Source organism: Cotesia typhae, unplaced genomic scaffold (assembly GCF_013202065.1).
Source record: "Cotesia typhae breed Kobodo isofemale line unplaced genomic scaffold, CoteBio_Ctyphae contig_123, whole genome shotgun sequence".
Classification (NCBI taxonomy): Eukaryota; Metazoa; Arthropoda; class Insecta; order Hymenoptera; family Braconidae; genus Cotesia; species Cotesia typhae.
This window is the reverse complement of record NW_027423715.1, coordinates 468500-489331: the sequence shown is the minus strand read 5'-3', so window position 1 is coordinate 489331 and position 20832 is coordinate 468500. Positions and strand designations below refer to the sequence as shown.

At 25.3% G+C, this 20832-nt stretch overlaps 3 protein-coding genes and 1 long non-coding RNA gene across 14 annotated transcripts; 1 reads left to right on the top strand and 3 right to left on the bottom strand.

Moving 5' to 3' along the window:
* Nucleotides 1-66: 66 nt before the first annotated feature.
* Aldh-iii (Aldehyde dehydrogenase type III) lies at nt 67-11574 on the bottom strand. Of its 5 annotated transcripts, none has more exons than XM_074253880.1 (13): nt 11434-11574; nt 10903-11023; nt 7116-7156; nt 6509-6652; nt 5755-5850; nt 5349-5570; nt 5074-5237; nt 4778-5008; nt 3921-4121; nt 3500-3615; nt 1760-1895; nt 1536-1689; nt 67-337 (listed from the first exon to the last, which is right to left on the bottom strand). In XM_074253880.1, exons 1-13 carry the CDS (start codon nt 11434-11436, stop codon nt 308-310), a joined length of 1659 nt encoding a protein of 552 aa, XP_074109981.1. In that variant the 5' UTR covers nt 11437-11574; the 3' UTR covers nt 67-307. The 5 variants fall into 5 exon arrangements, with proteins under 5 accessions (XP_074109981.1, XP_074109989.1, XP_074110003.1 ...); XM_074253888.1 differs by lacking the exon at nt 3500-3615 and adding an exon at nt 3207-3322; XM_074253902.1 differs by lacking the exons at nt 10903-11023; nt 11434-11574 and adding exons at nt 7789-7822; nt 7955-8032.
* LOC141534603 (uncharacterized) lies at nt 8192-15761 on the top strand. The gene is made up of 3 exons (XR_012480444.1): nt 8192-8456; nt 15372-15537; nt 15625-15761. It is a non-coding gene; the product is annotated as an uncharacterized LOC141534603 (long non-coding RNA).
* On the bottom strand, nt 11849-17518 carry LOC141534523 (glycerol kinase 5). 6 transcript variants are annotated; one of them, XM_074253933.1, is made up of 12 exons: nt 17281-17518; nt 16946-17039; nt 16488-16587; nt 16175-16334; nt 15865-15979; nt 15578-15771; nt 15286-15517; nt 15136-15227; nt 14467-14630; nt 14182-14315; nt 13979-14114; nt 11849-11933 (listed from the first exon to the last, which is right to left on the bottom strand). In XM_074253933.1, exons 1-12 carry the CDS (start codon nt 17374-17376, stop codon nt 11930-11932), a joined length of 1521 nt encoding a protein of 506 aa, XP_074110034.1. In that variant the 5' UTR covers nt 17377-17518; the 3' UTR covers nt 11849-11929. The 6 variants fall into 6 exon arrangements, with proteins under 6 accessions (XP_074110034.1, XP_074110019.1, XP_074110026.1 ...); XM_074253918.1 differs by lacking the exon at nt 11849-11933 and adding an exon at nt 11950-13473; XM_074253925.1 differs by lacking the exon at nt 11849-11933 and adding an exon at nt 11950-12026.
* Nucleotides 17519-17670: 152 nt separating this feature from the next.
* On the bottom strand, nt 17671-20334 carry Spag (RNA polymerase II-associated protein spaghetti). Of its 2 annotated transcripts, XM_074253971.1 has the most exons (5): nt 20028-20334; nt 19496-19615; nt 19173-19417; nt 18163-19088; nt 17671-18079 (listed from the first exon to the last, which is right to left on the bottom strand). In XM_074253971.1, the coding sequence occupies exons 1-5, from the start codon at nt 20172-20174 to the stop codon at nt 17991-17993; spliced, it is 1527 nt and encodes a 508-aa protein (XP_074110072.1). In that variant the 5' UTR covers nt 20175-20334; the 3' UTR covers nt 17671-17990. The 2 variants fall into 2 exon arrangements, with proteins under 2 accessions (XP_074110072.1, XP_074110082.1); XM_074253981.1 differs by lacking the exon at nt 19496-19615.
* Between the last annotated feature and the right edge of the window lie 498 nt (nt 20335-20832).

The following is a 20832-nucleotide window of genomic DNA, read 5'->3' as shown; positions in this document are numbered from 1 at the left end:
ATTGTTACTTCCTGGTCGCGTAAATGATAAGAATTAAAATAACAGAAATAAAAAGTCGGTAATATGTAACTGTGAAAATAAATTTTTAATCTTATGAAAATAAACAATTGTAATTGAAGTATTAAATACACATTGATAACTAAACAATCATAATAATAATAAAAATATTTTAGTTTCGTATAATTTTTTTACTAGTTGTACTAAGTGTGTAAAAATCCGGTGGTCCCTTGTTTATTTTTTTGATTTTTTTTTCTCAGTGTCAAATTATTTTATTCAGTGTACTGCTACTAGATCGCTTTTAATTGATTTACATTTGCTCGTCTGGTGATCCATAGCCCTGTAAAATATTTATTTTCTGTTATCGCTAGTTGAAAAAATTTTTATTCTCATAATTCTTTAATATATAAAATGTAATACATCACGTTTATCGAATTATTTTTAATAATTGATTATTAAAATAATGATCTACATTATAAAACATTAAAAAAAAAATTTTTTCCGTACAAAAATTTTTTTTAAAATTAAAATTATTTAAATCAATATTTTTCTTTTTAAGGTCATTTCTTAATTATTGAAATTTTTTAAGATATAAGCTCGTCCCGATGTTACACTCATCAAGAGCTTTCATTTGAGTACCCACATGCGTTTTTGATATATTTTTATATATACATATATATATATATATATATATATATATATATATATATATATATATATATATATATATATATATATATATATATATATATATATATATATATATATATATATATATATATGTATATATAATATATATATATATAATATATAAAATATATGAAAAATTGAGGTGGGTACTCAAATGAAAGGTCTTGATGAGTATAACATCGGGATGAGCTTATATCTTAAAAAATGTCAATGGTTCTCAAGATACAAGATCATTTCTTAATTATGTATCTAAATATAGAGCATTTTTTAATCCAACCTAAATACTTATCATAATAAATTGACAATTTATTGACACTAAATTTAACCAAAAAAATCGATTTATCATATGACTATCCTGGACACAAAATTTTTCTTATTTTTTTAATAATATAGATCATTTCATCATTTTTGACTGTTTTAAAATATCTAAATTAAACAAAAAAATTTTTTACAAAATTAAATTTTGATATCAAGCAAAGAAAATTGACTTAAAATAATAAAAAATGGGTATTTAAATTATTTAATCTAAACTTGGCACTATATATTATTATTTATTGTACTTATTATTACATTATGAATTATTATATTATATCAATAAAGTAACGAGTGATAATAATAAAAAATGATATAAAAAATATAAATTCACAATAAAATTTTTACGGAAGACTATAAAAAGTCACCGAACTCAACCAATACTGACAACAATAATTATTGCTATTTTTTTATGATTATTATCAGATATCAGTATAAAATACCCAAGTCCAGTTAGTGCGTTAGGTTGATAAACTATTAAAATAAGCAAAAAAAAAAAAAATGATCACGGAGACCTAGTGTCCTGATTTTTGTACCTTCAAAGCAGCCCTGACACCCACAGTGGCCAGTACTCCCAACCCAAACATTATCAAGTGCGGCAGGTACTTAATTCCAGGAATGTCGGGTCTCTTGGCCAGCAAAAGGGACAAGAATTTCAATTTTTTGTCGCTGTACGGCGGGTATCTTCCTCTGTTGGAAAATTAAAAAAAAATTATCAATTTCTAATTTTAGATGACTTTTTATTAAAAAATAAACTTACGACGCAAGCAATTCTCCCATAGAACTGGTGTCTCTCACAAGGACACTTTTCTTGTGTGTAAATGTATCATAGGTCAATCTGCCGTGATAAGCTCCCATTCCAGAGCCTCCAACTCCGCCGAATGGTAACGAGTCAACTAAATTTTTTTATTAAAAAATATGTTAATATTTGATTAATAAAATTGTGATAAATTAGTGAATTAATTGCTGAGAAAAATTATTTTATTTAATTATTCATTTGCTCTATAAATATGAAGTGATATGTGAGTAATAAATAATTTAAATTAATAAAAAATGCATGAAAAAAAAATACATAAATTAAGCATGCAGGTGATAAGCGATAAGTACAGTATTTATGAGTAAAATAATGAACTGTACATATAAAACATAATTTAAAATAATTTAAAAAAATAAATTAAATTTATGATTATTACACGGAAAAAAGTAAACTATAAAATTCACTCGGATTCTGATTAATTTTTATAGTTTCAAATAGTAAATAGGGTTCCGCGCGACTTTTGTCACACGGTCACGCCGATCTCTATTTTTAACATTAAATAAAAATTATTATTTTTCAAGATAGAGTTTCGGGAATCAAGATTTTTTTTTTCCCAAAATTTCCTCCTATTTAAGGATCTTTTTTCTGATTTTTGATATCACCAATAGTCATTGAGTTATTTAAAAAAAACTGAGATTTTTTATTTTGGTTCTGTTTTTTTTTTTTAATAAAAAATTGAAATTTTCATTTAAAAAAAGAAAAAAACAACACCATTATTTTCAGAATTTATTTCTGCATCGAATGAGTGATTGTTCATATTTTTATCACAATTTCTAAGATTTTTATTAGCAAATTTACTACACAGGGTTTTCATAAAAATTTACGTTACTATGTAAAATAGTAATGGTTACCATTCTACATAGGAATTTCTATTCTTTTCTCTCCGTGTAGTAAATAACGAGTCTTTCTTCTTAAAAAATTACAATTTCAAACAGTAAAAATTGCCTTTTCAATACATAGTCATATTTGATATTTAAAACTGTAAAAATTCTACTCTTAAAATGTATATTTTACCATTCCAAGCAAGTCAATAATTACAGTTTCATTTTTAGCGTTGCGTTTAAAATTTACAATTTTATTTTGTAAATATTGCTTGTATTATAAATTTATTAACTGTATTTTATACTTTTTACATACCATGCGATAATTTTTTAAGTACAAGATGATAAATATCAAAGTAAAAATCCATGTAAAAAATAAATTGTATCATTTAAATGATACATATTACATAGTAATTATTAAAATCACGATTTTACTGTTTGAAATTATAATTTTTAGCAGTTGATCATTACTTATTATAAATCGACTATTATTTATTACAGTTTCCATTTTTCCGTGTATAAAAAAACTGTACATAACTGAAAAAAATATATAAATTAAAATAAATCACCTGTAGCATGTAAAAAAGTGTCATTATGTATTACTCCACCGCTAGATGTACAAGCAGTTACTAATTCTAAATTTTTACGATTAGTCCCAAATAAATGTAAGACTAGAGGTTTCTCCCTGGTTTAGAAAGATTTGTATTTAAAATAATAATTATTAATTATATTGGTTAAAAAAAATATTAACAATAGTAATAGTTAATGAATTAATGAGATGAAAAATAAATTTATCGGGTTATATACAAAAGTTTTTATCTATTAAGTATAAATCCTCCACCGTTTAAGATCAAAGACTCACCGGCATATTGCATTATTGTGTCATTGCAGCATATGGCACCACTGTGCGTTTGATTTATAAATAGATCGCGTGTTTCTCGATCCTTGGAAAATATGTACAGTACTAGGGGGCAGTCACTGTGTGTACAAAATATTGTGTCAGCTTTTGTATTAAATAGCTAACAATTAATTTTAATTTCTTTAATCTAGTTCACTTAATTAATTTTATACACGGAAATTATTACTTTTGTAATAAATTGTTAGTAATTTTTTAAAGTACTTATTAAAAAAAAAAAAAAAAAAAAAATTACTGTAAATTAGAAAAATTTTAATTCAATTAATAAATTAAGTTATTTAATTTTAAGTATTAAGTGGAGGTAAAATTCACGGTAATTTAAATGTTTGATGACTTAATGACCCAATTGATACGCAAATATATTTACCGTTCATTAATAAACTTGATAGCTTCGTATGCGTTCGATACATTAACAATAGGTAGTATTGGACCAAAGATTTCTTGTTGCATTATTGGGTCACTTGGTTTAACATCCACGAGGATTGTCGGTGATATATAATTATCTTGGGGATCTAAATCACCGCCAACGGCTATTTTACCGCTATTAATTAACAGGTTCGCCAACCGTCTGTAATTAAAAAAAAATAATGTCAGTAAAATTATCAGCACTTGTACACTGGAAAAAAAAAAAAAAAATTAATGTGAATCAAGAAAATTTTTTAGTAATTATTTACAAGTGAGGTCAAACCCATTTTGGGCTATATCTAGGAGAAAAATTAACATTTTTAGTAGATTTATCAGAAATCTAACTATTGCATTTGTCCTCATGACTCAGTTTGTTATAAACAAATTTTTTTTCGCCATTCAACTTGCCATAGAACTGCTCAAAACATAAAGATTTGTTAAAAAAAAATTTTCAACATACTAATTCAATTTTTTTTTTTAATTTATAAATTTTTTGAAAATTTGTTAAAATTGTGACAATCAACTTTTTTTTTTTTTAATTGTACATTTTTTTATTTATTTAAAAAAAAAATATATATATATATATATATATATATATATATATATATATATATATATATATATATATATATATATCAATAAAATCAATTAGAAATTTCGTTCAAAAAAATAAAAACAAAAATGGTTGACCCCACTGGTAAATATTTATCAAATTTTTTTACTCAAATCAAAAAGATGAATTTCTCCAAAATTAATTCCTCGATTAAAATTAATTAATTTTTCTATGTAAATAATAATAAATAAAATATAAAAACTTACTGGTAATGATTTTGATTAACAATACGACAAAAATCGGTACTTAATTTCGGATTATCGCCATACCATTGTTTAATTAGTACTTTAGTGCGTTCAACAAATTTATTTTCTACTTCTTTTGTACACAATATATAATCGGGTGCAATACAAGTCTGCCCAGCATTGAGAAATTTGCCCCAGAGGATGCGTTTAACTGCCAAGTCCAAATCTGCTGTGTTATCAATCCACACTGGACTGTAATAAAAAAAATAATTTATTTTATAAATTCATACTATCAATTTTTTTTTCAAAATATTTACCTTTTACCGCCAAGCTCTAGAGTCACTGGGGTAAGATATTTATTAGCAGCCTCGCGAATTATTTTTCCAACATTACCAGACCCGGTATAAAATATATAATCGAACCTCTGCTTCAATAAATCGGTAGTCTCGGCAATCCCGCCGGTTACAACATGATAGCATTCCTGCAAGATGTATTTAACTAATGAATATAAAGTGGACCTTGAAAGAGCATTTTTATTATGTGTTGAATCATCAATCACACAGCAATCGTTAAATATAAATTACAAACGTACTGTATCTAAATATTTGGGTACTAAACGAGCGATTGTATCAGCGGTAGCTGGAGATACTTCGGATGGTTTCATAATAACGCAATTGCCCGCAGCAATGGCCCCCAGAGCTGGTGCGAGTAGTAATTGTAGAGGATAATTCCAAGACCCGATTATCAACACAACTCCATAAGGGTCTTTGTGAATTTCTGGAGAGTCTAGTATGTTCACTAAATCTTTTGGAGGCTAAAAATTATAATTTTAAATTATTTTCCTTCCGAAGTTGTTTCACAAGTTGTTACAGTAGTAGCGATGATAAATATATATTTATTTATTTATTTACATTTATATTTATAATTATAATGGTGAGTTTAAAGGTGTCATTTATATTTATGTGAATGGATATTTAAATTATTTTTTTTTTTTTTACCTTCTCGACAGATGACCACTCTTTTATATTCCTCAGCATCGATATGATCTCATTCAGTGTGTAATCTATTTCAAGGCAGCAGTTTTCAAATTTACTCTGAAATTTAAATTTATTATTTTTTAAATTTATCTTTTAGACCTTGACTTATAACTATTGATTTTAATTTATAATTTTTATTTAATATTAATTTTTTTTTTAATTGTTTTTTATTATGTTAAATTATGAACAAAATGTAATTAATAAAATGCAAAAAGTCCAAAATCGTCAAGAAATTTTTCTTTTTGTGTATAAAAAATTATATATAATTATTTATAGCTTTACATAATTATATATAATATTGCTAAAATGTTCCATATATTTATATACAATTATATAAAATTATATATGGTTTTATAAAATCATATAATATTAATAATTTTTTTTTATATACTTTTAAAATTTATTATGAAATAATTTTATTTAAAATTTTTAAATAAAAATTAAATTGAGAAATTTAATTAATTAAAATTGTTTTATTGATAGAAAGAAAAATTAAACATTAATGTTTCATAATTTTGTTTAATTATTAATAGAGATGTCAAATAGTTGAAGAGTGATGACATTCATGCCTTTCAGAAAGGCATGCTCAAATAAACGGTTTAAACTTTCAATGTTGTATTAATACACCGTAAAAAATTACCAGCCTCTGATATTATGTGAGTAAATAATTTTTAACCATAATAATTTGTAGAAAGAAATAATAATAAAATAATACCCTTCTTAAATCCGACTTAAGTGCAGAGTGAAATTGTTCTTTGTTTTCCTCCAACATTCTTTTTAGCTGTTTTATTTGATGAATTCTCCATTTCAAAGGCCGAGTTTTACCGCTGAAGTATGCGTCTCTCGTTTTTTGAACAAGCTGAAAGCAAACACAACTAGATAAATATTTCATAATACTTATTATTTATTATCGGCTTCGCTTTCTTTTTTTTTTTTTAAATAATTTCACAAATATTAAAACCTTAATAATATATATTTAGACACTAAATTAATACAGTACTAAAATGTCAGATATTTTTTTTTTTTGTACAAAAAATATTTTAATATAAAAATAAACAGAATTTTTAAAATAAATTTTTTTATTTATTTAAAATGAAAAATTTTTTGTCATAAAAAATTTTAATAATTAATGATAGTAAAATTAAAAGCTGAATTATTATCAAAAAATTTTAATTAAAAAATTCTACAAGAAATTAAAAATAATTACAAGTGCAAATTTTTTATAATTTATAATAAAAATTAAACATTGTAAGATGTTGATTTTATTATCATAGTAATTGACACAAATAAATTTATTGAATAATAAGATAAAAAACACTTACATCAGCATGATTTATCGAAACAGGTTTCCCGTTCATGGTGGCTAAAAAAGAAAAAGAGAATTTTAAATTATTATATTTTTTATAATTATTATTTAATACAAATTTTAATAAACTGTAGTGACTGTTAAATATTCATGAAAATTAAGTTAGTCGAAATTAAAAAATTTTAATAATTTATTTTAATGAAAAATTATTTTAAAAAAAATAATACTGAAGTTAGCGGTCAGCTGTTAGTTTAAAAAATTTTTTTAACAAATTAATTACAATAAAAAAATGCTTGTAAAAATTTTCACTTAGAATTTTTATTAATTTTCACATGTGAAACTTTTTAATTAAATATTTTTTTAAAAATTTAATTGCTACAAAATTCCAAAAAAAATTTTTAATGTCTGTCAACTTTAGTGTTATAAAAAAAAATAAAAAGAAAAAATTTCACATGTAGAAAATTTTAAAAATTACACATGCAATTTTTCAAAAATATTTTTTCTTTATAATTTAATAAATAAAAAAATTTTAAATTTAAAAATGTCGACTAACTTTAGTATTATTAAATATTTAATCACTTTTGATTACTGACTCAGACATTAGACCCAAGAATAACTCATCTAAAGATAACAACTCTAATAAGAATAAAAATGAATCATTGTTTATAATTTAAAAAAAAAGTACATACCGTATGAATTAACTGGCTGTCAAAATGACACAACCTAATTGTTGATAATATTTAATATCCTTAGTAATAATTATTATTATGCAAGTAAATAATAAATTAAAAGAAATAACCAATTGAAAATATTTTTTGCTTGTTTGTCAATTCAATAGAGAATAAAATACTGTACCTACTCGTCTTGTATGTAAATGTTACTCTGAAGACGAGTGACAAGATCTAACTTGGAGGAGTCATGAAAAATAATAACAAAAAACTACTTGTTTCATAACAACTTATACATACATTTAGAAATAATTTATATTTTTATTGGTGGAAATTAAAGAGTAGGAGTTCTCCCACTAAATATACATATATACACATATTTATGTGTGTAGAAAGAATGAAATATTTATAAAACATACCGAGAGGTCGCACTAGTATCGTGTGTAATTTTTTACTTTCACTCAACCGTTGAACTAGTGTTATTTTGTTTGAAATAATGAAAAATAAAATAAAATAATAATTTATACGCTCGTTTTCACTGGAGTTTACTTTCTCGTTTCATTACAATCCTCATACATGTAATTCACGAGTTTATGCAAATGCTAATTGTTATTATTTCAGTTTTATGTAATTTAATATTGCTACCGGATGACAGTTGGCGCTTTCGAGGCATTGTGTTATTAGATAGAGTAATAAATTTTTTTTTTGCGAAAATTTTTGTAATTAACTGTGATTTGTTGAGTTTAGTTAATAATTTATTATTTATTTAATAACTACAGCTTAATTCAATTATTGAGAAATAGTGATTCTAAAATCAGCTGACAGCTGTCAAATTTATGAAAATTAATTTAGCAGATTTTTAATCATTTTTATAACTTTTGTTAACCCGTCAGGACATGGGTGTTTTTTAGTATCTCACTTGCACTGCAGCGATATTCATTATGTTAAATGTTGTTGCGTGAGAAAAAATCTCATAGCCCATGTCCTGAAGAGTTAACAAATAAATTATGGCAAAAAATAATTAAAAAAAATAATTGACATGTAGAAATTTTAATAAATTAAAAATGCAATTTTTTAAAAATAATTTATCACAATTAATTTAATTGTTAAACAAAATTTAAAATTGGTCAAGTGACTGCTAACTTTAATGACATTTAATTTAGCTGTCACTTGACAATTTTTTAATTTTCTTTAAGAAAAAAATTTATTGTAAAAAGTTATTTAAAAAAAATTGCATTTTTAATTTACTAAAACTCTAGAGCTTACAAGTCCGTTTTTTTAATAATTTTTTTTCACTGTAATTTATTTATAAAAGAAAATTAAAAAAAATTGCCAAGTGACAGCTAAATTTAATGTCATGTCAAATTTATGAAAATTCATTTAGATAGATATTATAATACAGAAGTTAGCCGACGTTTTTCATTTTTTGATATTTTTTTCATTTATTAAATAATAACTAAAAAATATTTTTAAAAAATTGCACTTATAGTTTTTCAAGTTTTTCACAAGTGAAAATTTTTTTTTCGTCGGCTAACTTAATCTTCGTATTAATTTTTTGATTTTTTTTTTAAACTATTAAATTAGAACTAAAAAAAATTTTTTTTAAATTTCACATATTGTTATTCAACTGTAATTAACATTGAAATTTAAAAAAATTTCAAGTGCAATTTAAAGAAAATAAAATAAAATTCTCATAAAAAAAATTTACGTAATAGAAAACTACTTGCTGAATAAATTTTAATAGTCGAACAAAAAAAAACTAATAATTTATCTCATTAAACAGACTGCAATTAATTTTTTCTAAACTTGCATTAATTGTTATAATTAATGTCTAATAAATAATTCATAAAATGTAAAACAAAATTAAACGATTATTATTTTCAAAACAATAATATAATTTTGTTACCATTTATTTTAGTGTTGATGATTACTTTGTCTGAGGGTTCAACGTCAATTGCAATAACATTCGACATTTTCGCTGACAAATCAAAACTTAAAAAAACTAAACAAAAACTCAGAGTTATAAACTCTCCGGGGATTAATAAACGTCTGTCAAACGGTGATAGAAAAAAAAGTAGCTATTTCTTTACAATTATTACCCTTGATAAATCCATGTACATTGGTATTATTTTTATGCATGTATGAACAAGTACAAGTAAAAAATTATTGACTTAATTTAATGATACTCCTAGTTAGCAGTAACTTGTTGAAGGATTTTCTACCAGATGTATAATTACTTCTTAAAAAAAGGTGACAATTCCTAAATATTTTAACAGCGAAGAACATTAAGTCAAGTGTCACTTAACCAGTTAGCATCGATTATCCAGTTAACGTAACGAGAGGATAAATAAATAAACACCCTCGACAATCAATAAATTAATTGACTTTTTAAAAATGCCTCACATTACTTCCTTGTTTGTTTATTAAAAATAATTAATACTTTTTAATTTTTAATACGTACCTACTTTTGAAAATAGTTGATAGTCAGTACTTATTAAAAGACAAAATAATTACAAGTATGTCCAAGGGTAATTATAAAAGATAATTTACGACTCAAGTCTATTTATGATAAGAAAATTTTAATGACCTTCCAGATTAATATTTATCATTATTATTCTGATAAATATTTTACTTAAAAATTAAATGAATTATAATTTTATTTCTGTGAATATTTTAATTTTAATTAAAATTTATTTATTCACATAAAATAATTTTTTTTATTTTGAATTTGGTAGTATTACCAAAAATAAACATTTTGACAGAAGCGCGCAAAGCGCGTTCAATTTTCTAGTATGCTTAAAAAATTTATTGGAAAATGCGAGTATTTAATTGGATATTTATTTTTCTGATAATTATTTATAATTTCGTATTTCTTTCTCTAAAAATTTAATACGTTTTGTATTTATTATCTCTTTGAATTATATTATCGACATAAATTTAAAAAAAAATTCTATGTATTATAAAACTGGTTTTATACACAGGTGTTTTTACACGATATAATTTTTTACCAGATAAATAAATTAAAAAAAAAAATTTTTTTTTTACAATTTTCAATGAAAATTTGTAAAAATAATTTATTGGAATAATTAATTCAACTTATAAATAAATTAATTAATTAAAAAAAAAAATACTTACTGGCAGTGCTGGTATCTTCTTCAATATTAATATTCACTTGAGAAACTTTATCATCCACAGGATGATCAACTTTATTATCCGACTCTTGGTCGGCGACCATATCTACCACAACTTCAGTCGCCTAAAAAAAAAAATCACAGATCAATAAAAATAAATCACAAACATGAACAATTAACTTATAACATGTTAAGTAATTACAAAAAATATTCAAGTAGTCAGACATTTTACAATCCCAACAAAAAAACCTTTTAAAAAATTATAAATTACAATAAAAAAATAATTAATGAATAAAATTGAGAAATAAAATGTCCGGGACTGGAAAATTAATTATTTTCATTTAAATAATACACGTAGCAAGTATTTCTGGTGTTGCCTGAGAAGCACAAAATGAATATGAAGAGAGTAGAGAAGAAGAAAAGATTGAAGGCCGCTGGACCACAAAAACCAGTTGGTAGGGAGATGCAATAAGATAATCAAAAAAAATATAAATGTAAGCATGGGACATGCACTCGGAAATGAAATGTTACATACCATTTTGTGTTGGCGATTCCAGTTAGCGAAAACCTGTAAAACCAGACTCTGTCACACCAAAAATAACTCTGATTTCGCTTTCTTTGAGTAATGGTGTATTTATTAACGATTCTATGAATTTAAGGCACTTAGAGACCGGTCAGGCAAGACCAGGAAGTGCACAGTGAATTTAACAAACCATTAAATAGTTAAATTATATCACATCACAGCCTCTATCACTATCACTATTACGAGCAAGAGCGTCGTTGCGTGTCGCAGCAACAATGAATTGATTTCTAATAATATTAAATGTTAAAACCGCAACTTCATCGTTGCCATCGTTATTTACATTATTTCTTTGTGGTAGTAATATTATATAGATTTTACACATATCAATTCACTTGATTATCCTCCAAGTAAAGTATAATGAGTACCGGTCTCAATGTGTTTTGATTTAATTATTACTCATACCTTCGACTATTCATTAATCGATCCTAGATTTTTTTTTTTTTATTTTTTACCTTAAAATAAATATACTCATTATTTTTTTATAATTTATTTCAGCTTTAAATCTCATTCGACTAGCTTTGAGTCGTCGTTATTGTTTAAAGGCACTAGAAGTGAGCGTCAGTATCACATTATAAAATTAACTATTGAAATATATATATACGGGGTGATTCAGAATTAGTGTCCGACCAAGAAAACTTGGATAGAAGAGGCGATTTTAAACACAATTGCAAGAATAAAATTTTTCTAAATTCTCAATATTTTGGGAGTTATTGAGGATTGAAATAGACCAATCAGAGAGCTCGTTACAGATTTAAAGAAAGAAAAAAAGTACAATAAAATTTACCAAGCGAACTTCATAACGAATGATATTATTGACTTATTTATTTTAAAAATAATATAAGATGTTATTTCTTTTGTTTCGAATAAATAAAAACTTTAATATTTTTATTAGAGAAAATAAAATTATTTCGCGCATTTCCTTGGGCTTACTCGAGTAATACAATTATGGTCTTAAAATTAGTATTGCTGGTTCTCCTGCCTATTGTCATGCAAGTTGTCTTGATTGTCCTACGGAGTGTTATGTAGAAAATCTTACTAAGTGTTCTGACGTTCAACAAGTATCTTAATTTCATCTAGTAAATCGGTGGGATTTATGGGAAAAATTATTCTCTACAAAAAAGTGATAACATCATTTTACCGTATCATTAGCCCAAAAAAAAGTTGGAGCTGCGTCTCGGTTCAAAATTGCTATTCACTCCAAAAATTAAGTTTCCATTTCTGAAGTTCCACAAGTATCTCACTTTTATTAAATAAATAGGAAGGTAGGAATTATAGGAAAAATTATTCTCTACAAAAAAGTATTAAGATCATTTCACTGTATCTTTAGCCCAAAAAAAGTTGGAGCTGCATCTCGGTCGAAAATTGCTATTCACTCCAAAAATTAAGTTTCCATTTCTGAAGTTCCACAAGTATCTCATCCACAAGCTCCAACTTTTTTTTGGGCTAACGATACGGTAAAATGATGTTATCACTTTTTTGTAGAGAATAATTTTTCCCCTAAATCCCACCGATTTACTAGATGAAATTAAGATACTTGTTGAACGTCAGAACACTTAGTAAGATTTCCTACATAACACTCCGTAGGACAATCATCAAGACAACTTGCATGACAATAGGCAGGAGAACCAGCAATACTAATTTTAAGACCATAATTGTATTACTCGAGTAAGCCCGAGGAAATGCGTGAAATAATTTTATTTTCTCTAATAAAAATATTAAAGTTTTTATTTATTCGAAACAAAAGAAATAACATCTTATATTATTTGTAAAATAAATAAGTCAATAATATCATTCGTTATGAAGTTCGCTTGGTAAATTTTATTGTACTTTTTTTCTTTCTTTAAATCTGTAACGAGCTCTCTGATTGGTCTATTTCAATCCTCAATAACTCCCAAAATATTGAGAATTTAGAAAAATTTTATTCTTGCAATTGTGCTTAAAATCGTCTCTTCTATCCAAATTTTTTTGGTCGGACACTAATTCTGAATCACCCTGTATATGTTTGTGTATAAATATATAAATTTGTTATTTAAATTACAGATTATATAGACCACCTGGGTCAATTCTTTTTAAACCAGGTACTTTATCGTTGTTTATTTCTTATTTTTGCGATCCATTTTTTCAATTAATTATTATGGAATTTTCATTCATTTTTAAAGTATCATATTTGGTAACTGTAACTATTTTTTTTAATATAAAAAAATTTTTAAAAATTATTTTCTATATAAAAATTTTAGTCTATTTTTTTTATGTAAAAATTTTTTATGTTTTAGAAAATTTTTTAAATCTACGCATTTGGAAGATTAATATACATCTAAATATTAATTAAAATTGTAGAAAAAAAAAAGTGTAACTTTTAAAGCTTAAATAAAAAAATTTTTTATGACCAAAAATAAGAAAAATAAAAAACTAACGTCTATAAATAACAATTAATTGTAAAAAATTATTAAAAAAAAAAAAATAAAGAAACTTAAGTATGGATCGCAAAAATTAATACCAATTTTTGAATCGCTGTACAGCAAGTTTCCATTGATGAATTACTGATAAATAATTCTTGCCTCGTTTTATATCTGGCTGAAAAACCCTATCAACTTGTCTTAATTTACACAATTCTTCACGAGTCTCCCAAATACCTGAAAAAAAAAAAATATACCAAGGTAAACATAAGTATTATAATAATAATAATTTTAAGATAGTTACCACACTGAAGACCTGAAAGAAAAGTAACGCCGAGTATAGACATTTCGGGACTGACCGCCCGTTCGACAGGCAAACCAGTAAGGTCAGCCAATAATTGTAATATAAAATCACTTTGGGATACTCCTCCGTCTACCCTGAATAAAAAATAAAAATTTATATTCTATAAATAAAAGATGTGAATGAATTAAAAACAATGAGAATTTAAATGTTGTTTTGATGTTAGCGTTAGTTTGTCAACCTCATTATTTCTGATAATTCATTCAAGTTATAAAAATATATATTTACCTAATGCTATTGTAGTTGCGACTAGTTTCTGTGCATAATGAATCGTACAAAAGTAGAATACGAAATACTAAGCCTTCCAGTACTGATCGTACAATATGAGCAGGTCCTGAAGTTGGTTTTAGTCCAATTAGCCCTGTAGCTGCCGTATGATCATTTATTGGTGCCTATTTTAATGTAAAAAATAATTAAATAATTTATTTATTAAGTAACTAGTAACCCTACAGTCGCTATGTGACTGCAGTGAATTGTGAACTATAAATAAATAAAATTTTGCTTTATTAAATAATGAATTTTGTTAAATTGCAATGTACTTTCTTAACTATTGACGTTTTTAAAGATATAAGCTCATCCCGATGTTACACTCGTCAAGAGCTTTCATTTGAGTACCCACATGCATTTTCATATATTTTTCATATATACATATATATAAAAATATATAAAATTTATGAAAAATTGATGTGGGTACTCAAATGAAAGGTCTTGATGAGTGTAACATCGGGATGAGCTTATATCTTTAAAAATGTCAATAGTTTACGAGATGCAAGGTCATTTTTTAAAGTTCACAAAATTTTTCGTATTCTCTTAATAATATAGATTTTAAAAATATAAGCTCATCCCGATAAAAAAATTTATTTTTTAATTTTTAAATTATTTGAAAAAATAATTCACCTGCAATCCACTAAATGCAGGTACAAAATAAATATCAGAACCTTCAATAGAATTTGCCAACTCAGACATTTCACTTGGATCCTTAATAATGCCTGAATAAAAAAATTAAATATAATAAATTCACTAAAATAAATTATATAAATTAATTACCTATCGATTTAATCCATTCGATAACAGTTCCAGTATCACTGGAAGCCCCCTCAGCCATATAAATAATCTCAGAATTTATTTTCCAGGCCACCAGAGGATACAACCCAGCAACTGATGCGTGAGGCTCTTTGCCGGTATTGACATTTAAAAAACTACCGGTTCCCATAGTTACTTTAAGATCACCTGGCTCAAAACAAGTTGACCCGAATAACGAAGCTGCTTGGTCAGCCATCTGCAATAAAAAATCACTGAGTAAATTATTTTGCGAATCATTCTGATAAATAATACATACACAACATCTAATAGGTATTGATACACCTAAAATATCTTTTGGAACAGTACCGAAATCTCCTGCACTGTCAACGACCTTTGGGAACATCGTCGAGGGTATTTTGAATAAACTCATCGCCCACTGCGCCCAGCACATTGTAAATGGGTCGTACAGTCCCGTTGCTGAGGCGTTTGATACATCGGTTATGTGTTTACCTAAAATTAAAAAAAAATTTTGATGACTTTCCGTGAAACAAAATTTTTCTTATTCTCTTAATAATATAGATAATTATCGAAAAATTTTTTAACCAGTTAATTTATAAAGAAGCCAACAATCAACTCCTCCAAAAACAGCTTTTCCACTCTGAGCAGCTTCTCGCAGTCCAGGAATATTTTGCAAGACCCACATTAAGCGCAAGGTCGTCTAAAAATTAAAATATGAATTGAGTTAATTTTTAATTCATTCATTCGTGTAAAATTTTATTAATTTTAGCTCAATAATTCTTTTACAAGACTAATTTTAGATTTTTATTAGTGATCTGGATTTTTAATTGCGTAATGAAATTTAGAAACTGATGATATTATTATTGTAAATAATAAATAAATGAATAATATATACCTGAGTATTCATCAATTTTAATACGCTACCAGCGAGAAATCTTTTATTGCGCGACAATGTATAGAGAACATGAGAACCCATTCTTAAACTCTTCATTGTTAATGATGAATTCCATTCACGTACCATTGAGTCTGCTCTCAAGTCCTTCCATGTTATTATTCTAATGAAATACGTACAATTAATTTTAATTATTTAATACGAATTCGGGTAAAATTCAAATATTTATTATTCTGTTTTATAATTTATTATTATTATTATTATTATTATTATTATTATTATTAAAAAAAGTGGTAATAATATACTGTGTCAATACCTGTGGTAATTTTTTCCCGTTTCAAAGTTCCATGAGATAAAACTGCTGCGTTGGGTTGATATTCCAAGACACGCTATCAATTTCACGTCTATTTTGCTCGCTGCAATTCATAATGATCCCAATTAATTATGATTGTACAGTATTATCATTTATTATCTATCCTTATGTAACGATAGATCATAAATGATTTTTTTAATATCAATAAAATTTCTTATCAATTTAAAAAAATCTGTATTGCAAAATTTGATAATTATATGTATTTATCAAATTATAAATAATGCAAACAAAAATTCTAAATATTATTCACAGTGGCTACCAAATTTTATTTTGTTTAAGAAATTTTTTTATTAAATTAATTTTTTTTTTTTTTTTTTTTTTTCAATTAATTGTATTTTAATTTACAAACATGTATGAATAACACTCAAATTCCCCCTTAAAGAATAATTTTAATCACTCACCATAAACAGCATCTTTCAAAACTTTAATAATCGACTGCCAAAGCTGATCCGGATTTATTTCAACGTACGCGGCTTTTGGATAAAGCAACTCGACCTTTAACATAAAAAATTCATTAATAATTTTAAATCACAAGCAAATAATATAATTTTTTAATATGTTATTTCGTAATAACTCAGAAATTTTAACAGTCACGTTTTATTGCCTCGATTACTCATTATTATTTTGTAACTCCTGCAAAAAAAAGTTCACTAAATATTATAAATAAAATTTTTAAATAGAAAGATAATTTATCAATCGAGTATAAATAATATCAATAAAATAAAAAATATAATACCTTTTCAGCAGCAGAAGCAATTGTAACAGCTTTATTATCTAAAATATGACACCTAATAGTCGTAGTGCCGACATCAAGTGCCACAATATATTTCATTGTTATTTAAATTAAATAATTAAAAAACATCAATCAATGTTTACCACTCGGAGTATTCGAAGTAAATGGGAGTACGCGCCTTGTCGAGAGATAAACACTTGCACTTACACTAGTGTGTTTCAATGCCGCGAGGTAGTAATAAAAAGTATATATCACACATTACAACCATTGGAACCCCACTAATACTCTAGTACATAACAGCTCTCCACCTGACTCTATCCGGCGAATAAAATAATTAAGCTGAGCTATAAATATTACAAAATGCAAAATAAAAAATAATTAAACTTTACACAATTTTATAGATAAATATATACTGATAAATTTATTTAAATTAGTAGCTTATTTGAGGAATGCTGTGATAATGTGCTTCAAGATACCAATGACTCAGTTACACCATATACACTGCACATGCGCTCTCATACTCTGTTATTATAATTTAACTTGATAATTAATCTAAATACTTATCAGTTCAATTGTTCAATATTATTTTAACTTGTGTATTTTTTAAACTGAAAATAAAAATGATAAAAATATTTTTTTTTTTTTTAATTGAATTGTAAAAAAAATGTTATTAAAGAAAAAAAAATTTTTTTCTACTAAGATGTAGTGCTGTATTAAAGTTCGTATTTTTTACGCAGGTCAGTAATTGTCTCGTTGCTTCGACCTTCGCATGATTTGCAGTAATCGAATAAATCGGTTAAAACTGGAAAAAAAAAAAAAAAAAAAAAAATATATACTAATTTAGTATTTTTTAATTATTTTAAATTAATTAAATAAATTATTTACCTTCTTTTTCTTTTTTTCCCAAAAACATTATCAGAGTTCTGAACCGCTTTATTTCACTCAAGTACTTCAAGTAATCATAAACAGGATCACCGTGATCAATGAAATATGTTTTTAAGATCGTCAATATTTCACTGAATGTATCAGACTCCATAGAGTCTTGAAATAACGTGGGAATACTGTTGGCGGATAATTGTTTCAAATACTTGTAGCGAAACTCTGGTGATTTATTCTTCCGCCAAGCGACGCAGAATTGAACAGAAGTACGTGGGACTGCAAGAATCACTTCGATTTCATTTTTAATATTTTTATTTTCAACCTCATTATTATTATTATTAACTACTTTGTTCAATGACTCTGTATCAGTTGATATTTTTGAAGACTTAGTAGGCTCTTTACCATCAGACCATTTAGTAAAATCGGTAATATTTACGGGAATTGATTTAAGTGGTTTTTTTATCCTTTGATGAGGTAATTTGTTGATTGGTTTAACTATATCTACATCTTTGTCAATTATTGGTAACCATTCACGGAATTTAATTACTGACTTAGATTCAGGCACTTTAATTTCTTCAATTTTATTTTCTTTTTTTTCTTCAATTTTATTTTCAACTTCGTTTTCTACTTTAACTGTTTTTTCAATAACTTTATTGTTTCTTTCTTTACTCTCAGCTTCATCTTTTTTATCTAACGAAGAGATTTCTGCCGTCAAAGAAATTGTAGACTTACTGAGATACTTTCGTGCCATCTCAAGCATTTTTTTAGCTTCCTTGTTATCCTTTTCCAGCGTCAACAATTTTTCCAAGTCACTTATAGCTTCTTTATACTGTTTTAGAGCCATTCTGGCTGTCGCACGTCTGTGATACGCCTTGACGTAATGCTCGTCATGCTGTAATGCTGCTGTGCAATCCGCTTCTGCTGAATACAAGCTAAAAAAATAAATAATGATCATTGTTATTTATTTATTATATTTGAAAAAATTAAATACTTTTTAAAATAAATATATTTATTACTTGTCCATCTTCAGGTGACAAAGAGCACGATTGGCATAAAAAACAGCGTCATATGGAAATATTTTAATAGCTTCATTGTAACAAGCCATTGCTTTATCCCATTTTTTCTCAGTAACATATTTATTCCCAAGTACTTTTTGAATAACAGCTTCATCGTATTTTTTTTCCAAGTCTTCTTTGCTAAGACTTTCATCTCCAGAATCTTCAGATTCATTTTCTTTTTCTATTTCTTCACAGGCTTTGTCCTATTGTCATAAATAAAAAATTAATTTGAATATTTTACAAATGAAACAATTATTATTTATTATTTATAAAATAATAACCGCGTCAAAATTATCCCAAGCAGAATAATCATAAGATTTAATTCTCTTAGCTTTAGTTCCATTTTCTTTGGTCTTAGATTTTATTCTAGAACTTTTTTTCTTTCTTATCGGTGGCAAAATCTATAACATTAAATTGTAATTAATTAATTTCATTATTATTCCGTGATACTGAAATTAAGAGACATTTGATAATTTAAAAAAAATTTTTATTCAATAAATAATAGCAAGAAAAATTTTTATTTAAAAAATTCTATCTTTAGAGGATCTGAAAAATTATAAGTGCAATTTTTTAAAAATAATTTTCCCAACCTAGTTTATTAATTCAAAAAAGATTAAAATTAAATAAGCAGGTATTTGATAATTTAAATAATTTTTAAAAGAATTAAATTATAGTAAAAAAAAATTGACATGTAGAAATTAAAAAAAATTAATAATGCAATTTTTTAAAAATAATTTTATGGGAAGAATTTGTTGAATAAAATTAAAAAAATGATCAAGTGACAGCTAACTTGATTGTCATAAATTAAATTACCTGGTGAGAATCATCAGTGCTCGTTAATTCAGCTTCGGCTTTTTTCATTTGCTCTTCCCAATGTTTCATATCCAAAAATTCAGTCCTTAAATCAGATGAATTGTCGCGCACTTGTTTTTGGATTTCAATAGATTTGTCTTTGTTCATTTTTAATAATTATTACTTGATGACAACAACTGACATTTAAATATTTCAACCTTCGTAATACTAATTACTTATCTTATTTTTGGACTTTATTGAATAAACAAATCATCAAATAATTTCTTTGTTATTATTTCTAGACAACCGAGTGCCGAGTGCGGTTAAAAATAATGATAATAATAACTATCGATTATTCCGCGCTCTGGTGGCCGAAAGAAGAAATTTAAAAGCCCGCGGAAATTTGAATTCACATTTTTAGTATTAATTATTTGAAATTACTTTCAAACAAAAATTAATTAACTTTTAAGTACATCGGTCAACAACTGATGCATTTATCCTAGCAATAAAATTATTGTGAAATAATTTTATTTAAAAAAAATTTTTTTTTTAATTCAATAAAAAAAATTTTTTTTTTTTTTTTAATTTTAATAAAAAAAAATATAAAAATTTCAGGCGTCGGCTTATTTAATTTTCATAAATTTATCTGGAGTATAAAATTTTTTTAAAAGCGAATAAACTCGAGTTTAACAATCAATTTTTTACAACTTTACTTCTATATACATATACAAGTATAAAAGTATAATACAACTCGAAGTATGAAAGTTTATCAACTTTTAATTGCCTGTGCAAAGTAAATCAAACCGCTCAGAGCGATTGTTCGCTT

Bases quoted from the DNA above. Each gene is read 5' to 3' on its own strand.
- Aldh-iii (XM_074253880.1), bottom strand. The intron at 5,851-6,508 runs GTATTATTTTAT...TTTAAATTTCAG, and splicing joins TTAAGTCGGATTTAAGAAGG to AGTAAATTTGAAAACTGCTG. The intron at 5,571-5,754 runs GTAAAAAAAAAA...TATAATTTTTAG, and splicing joins AGTGGTCATCTGTCGAGAAG to CCTCCAAAAGATTTAGTGAA.
- LOC141534523 (XM_074253918.1), bottom strand. From the start codon at position 17,376: ATGAAATATATTGTGGCACTTGATGTCGGCACTACGACTATTAGGTGT. The intron at 15,518-15,577 runs GTATGTATTATT...TTTTTATTGCAG, and splicing joins CAATACCTATTAGATGTTGT to ATGGCTGACCAAGCAGCTTC. The intron at 14,316-14,466 runs GTAAATATATAT...TTTTTTATTCAG, and splicing joins CGCAACTACAATAGCATTAG to GGTAGACGGAGGAGTATCCC.
- Spag (XM_074253971.1), bottom strand. From the start codon at position 20,174: ATGAACAAAGACAAATCTATTGAAATCCAAAAACAAGTGCGCGACAAT. The intron at 19,616-20,027 runs GTAATTTAATTT...TTAATGTTATAG, and splicing joins GCACTGATGATTCTCACCAG to ATTTTGCCACCGATAAGAAA. The intron at 19,418-19,495 runs GTTATTATTTTA...TTATGACAATAG, and splicing joins CTTGGGATAATTTTGACGCG to GACAAAGCCTGTGAAGAAAT.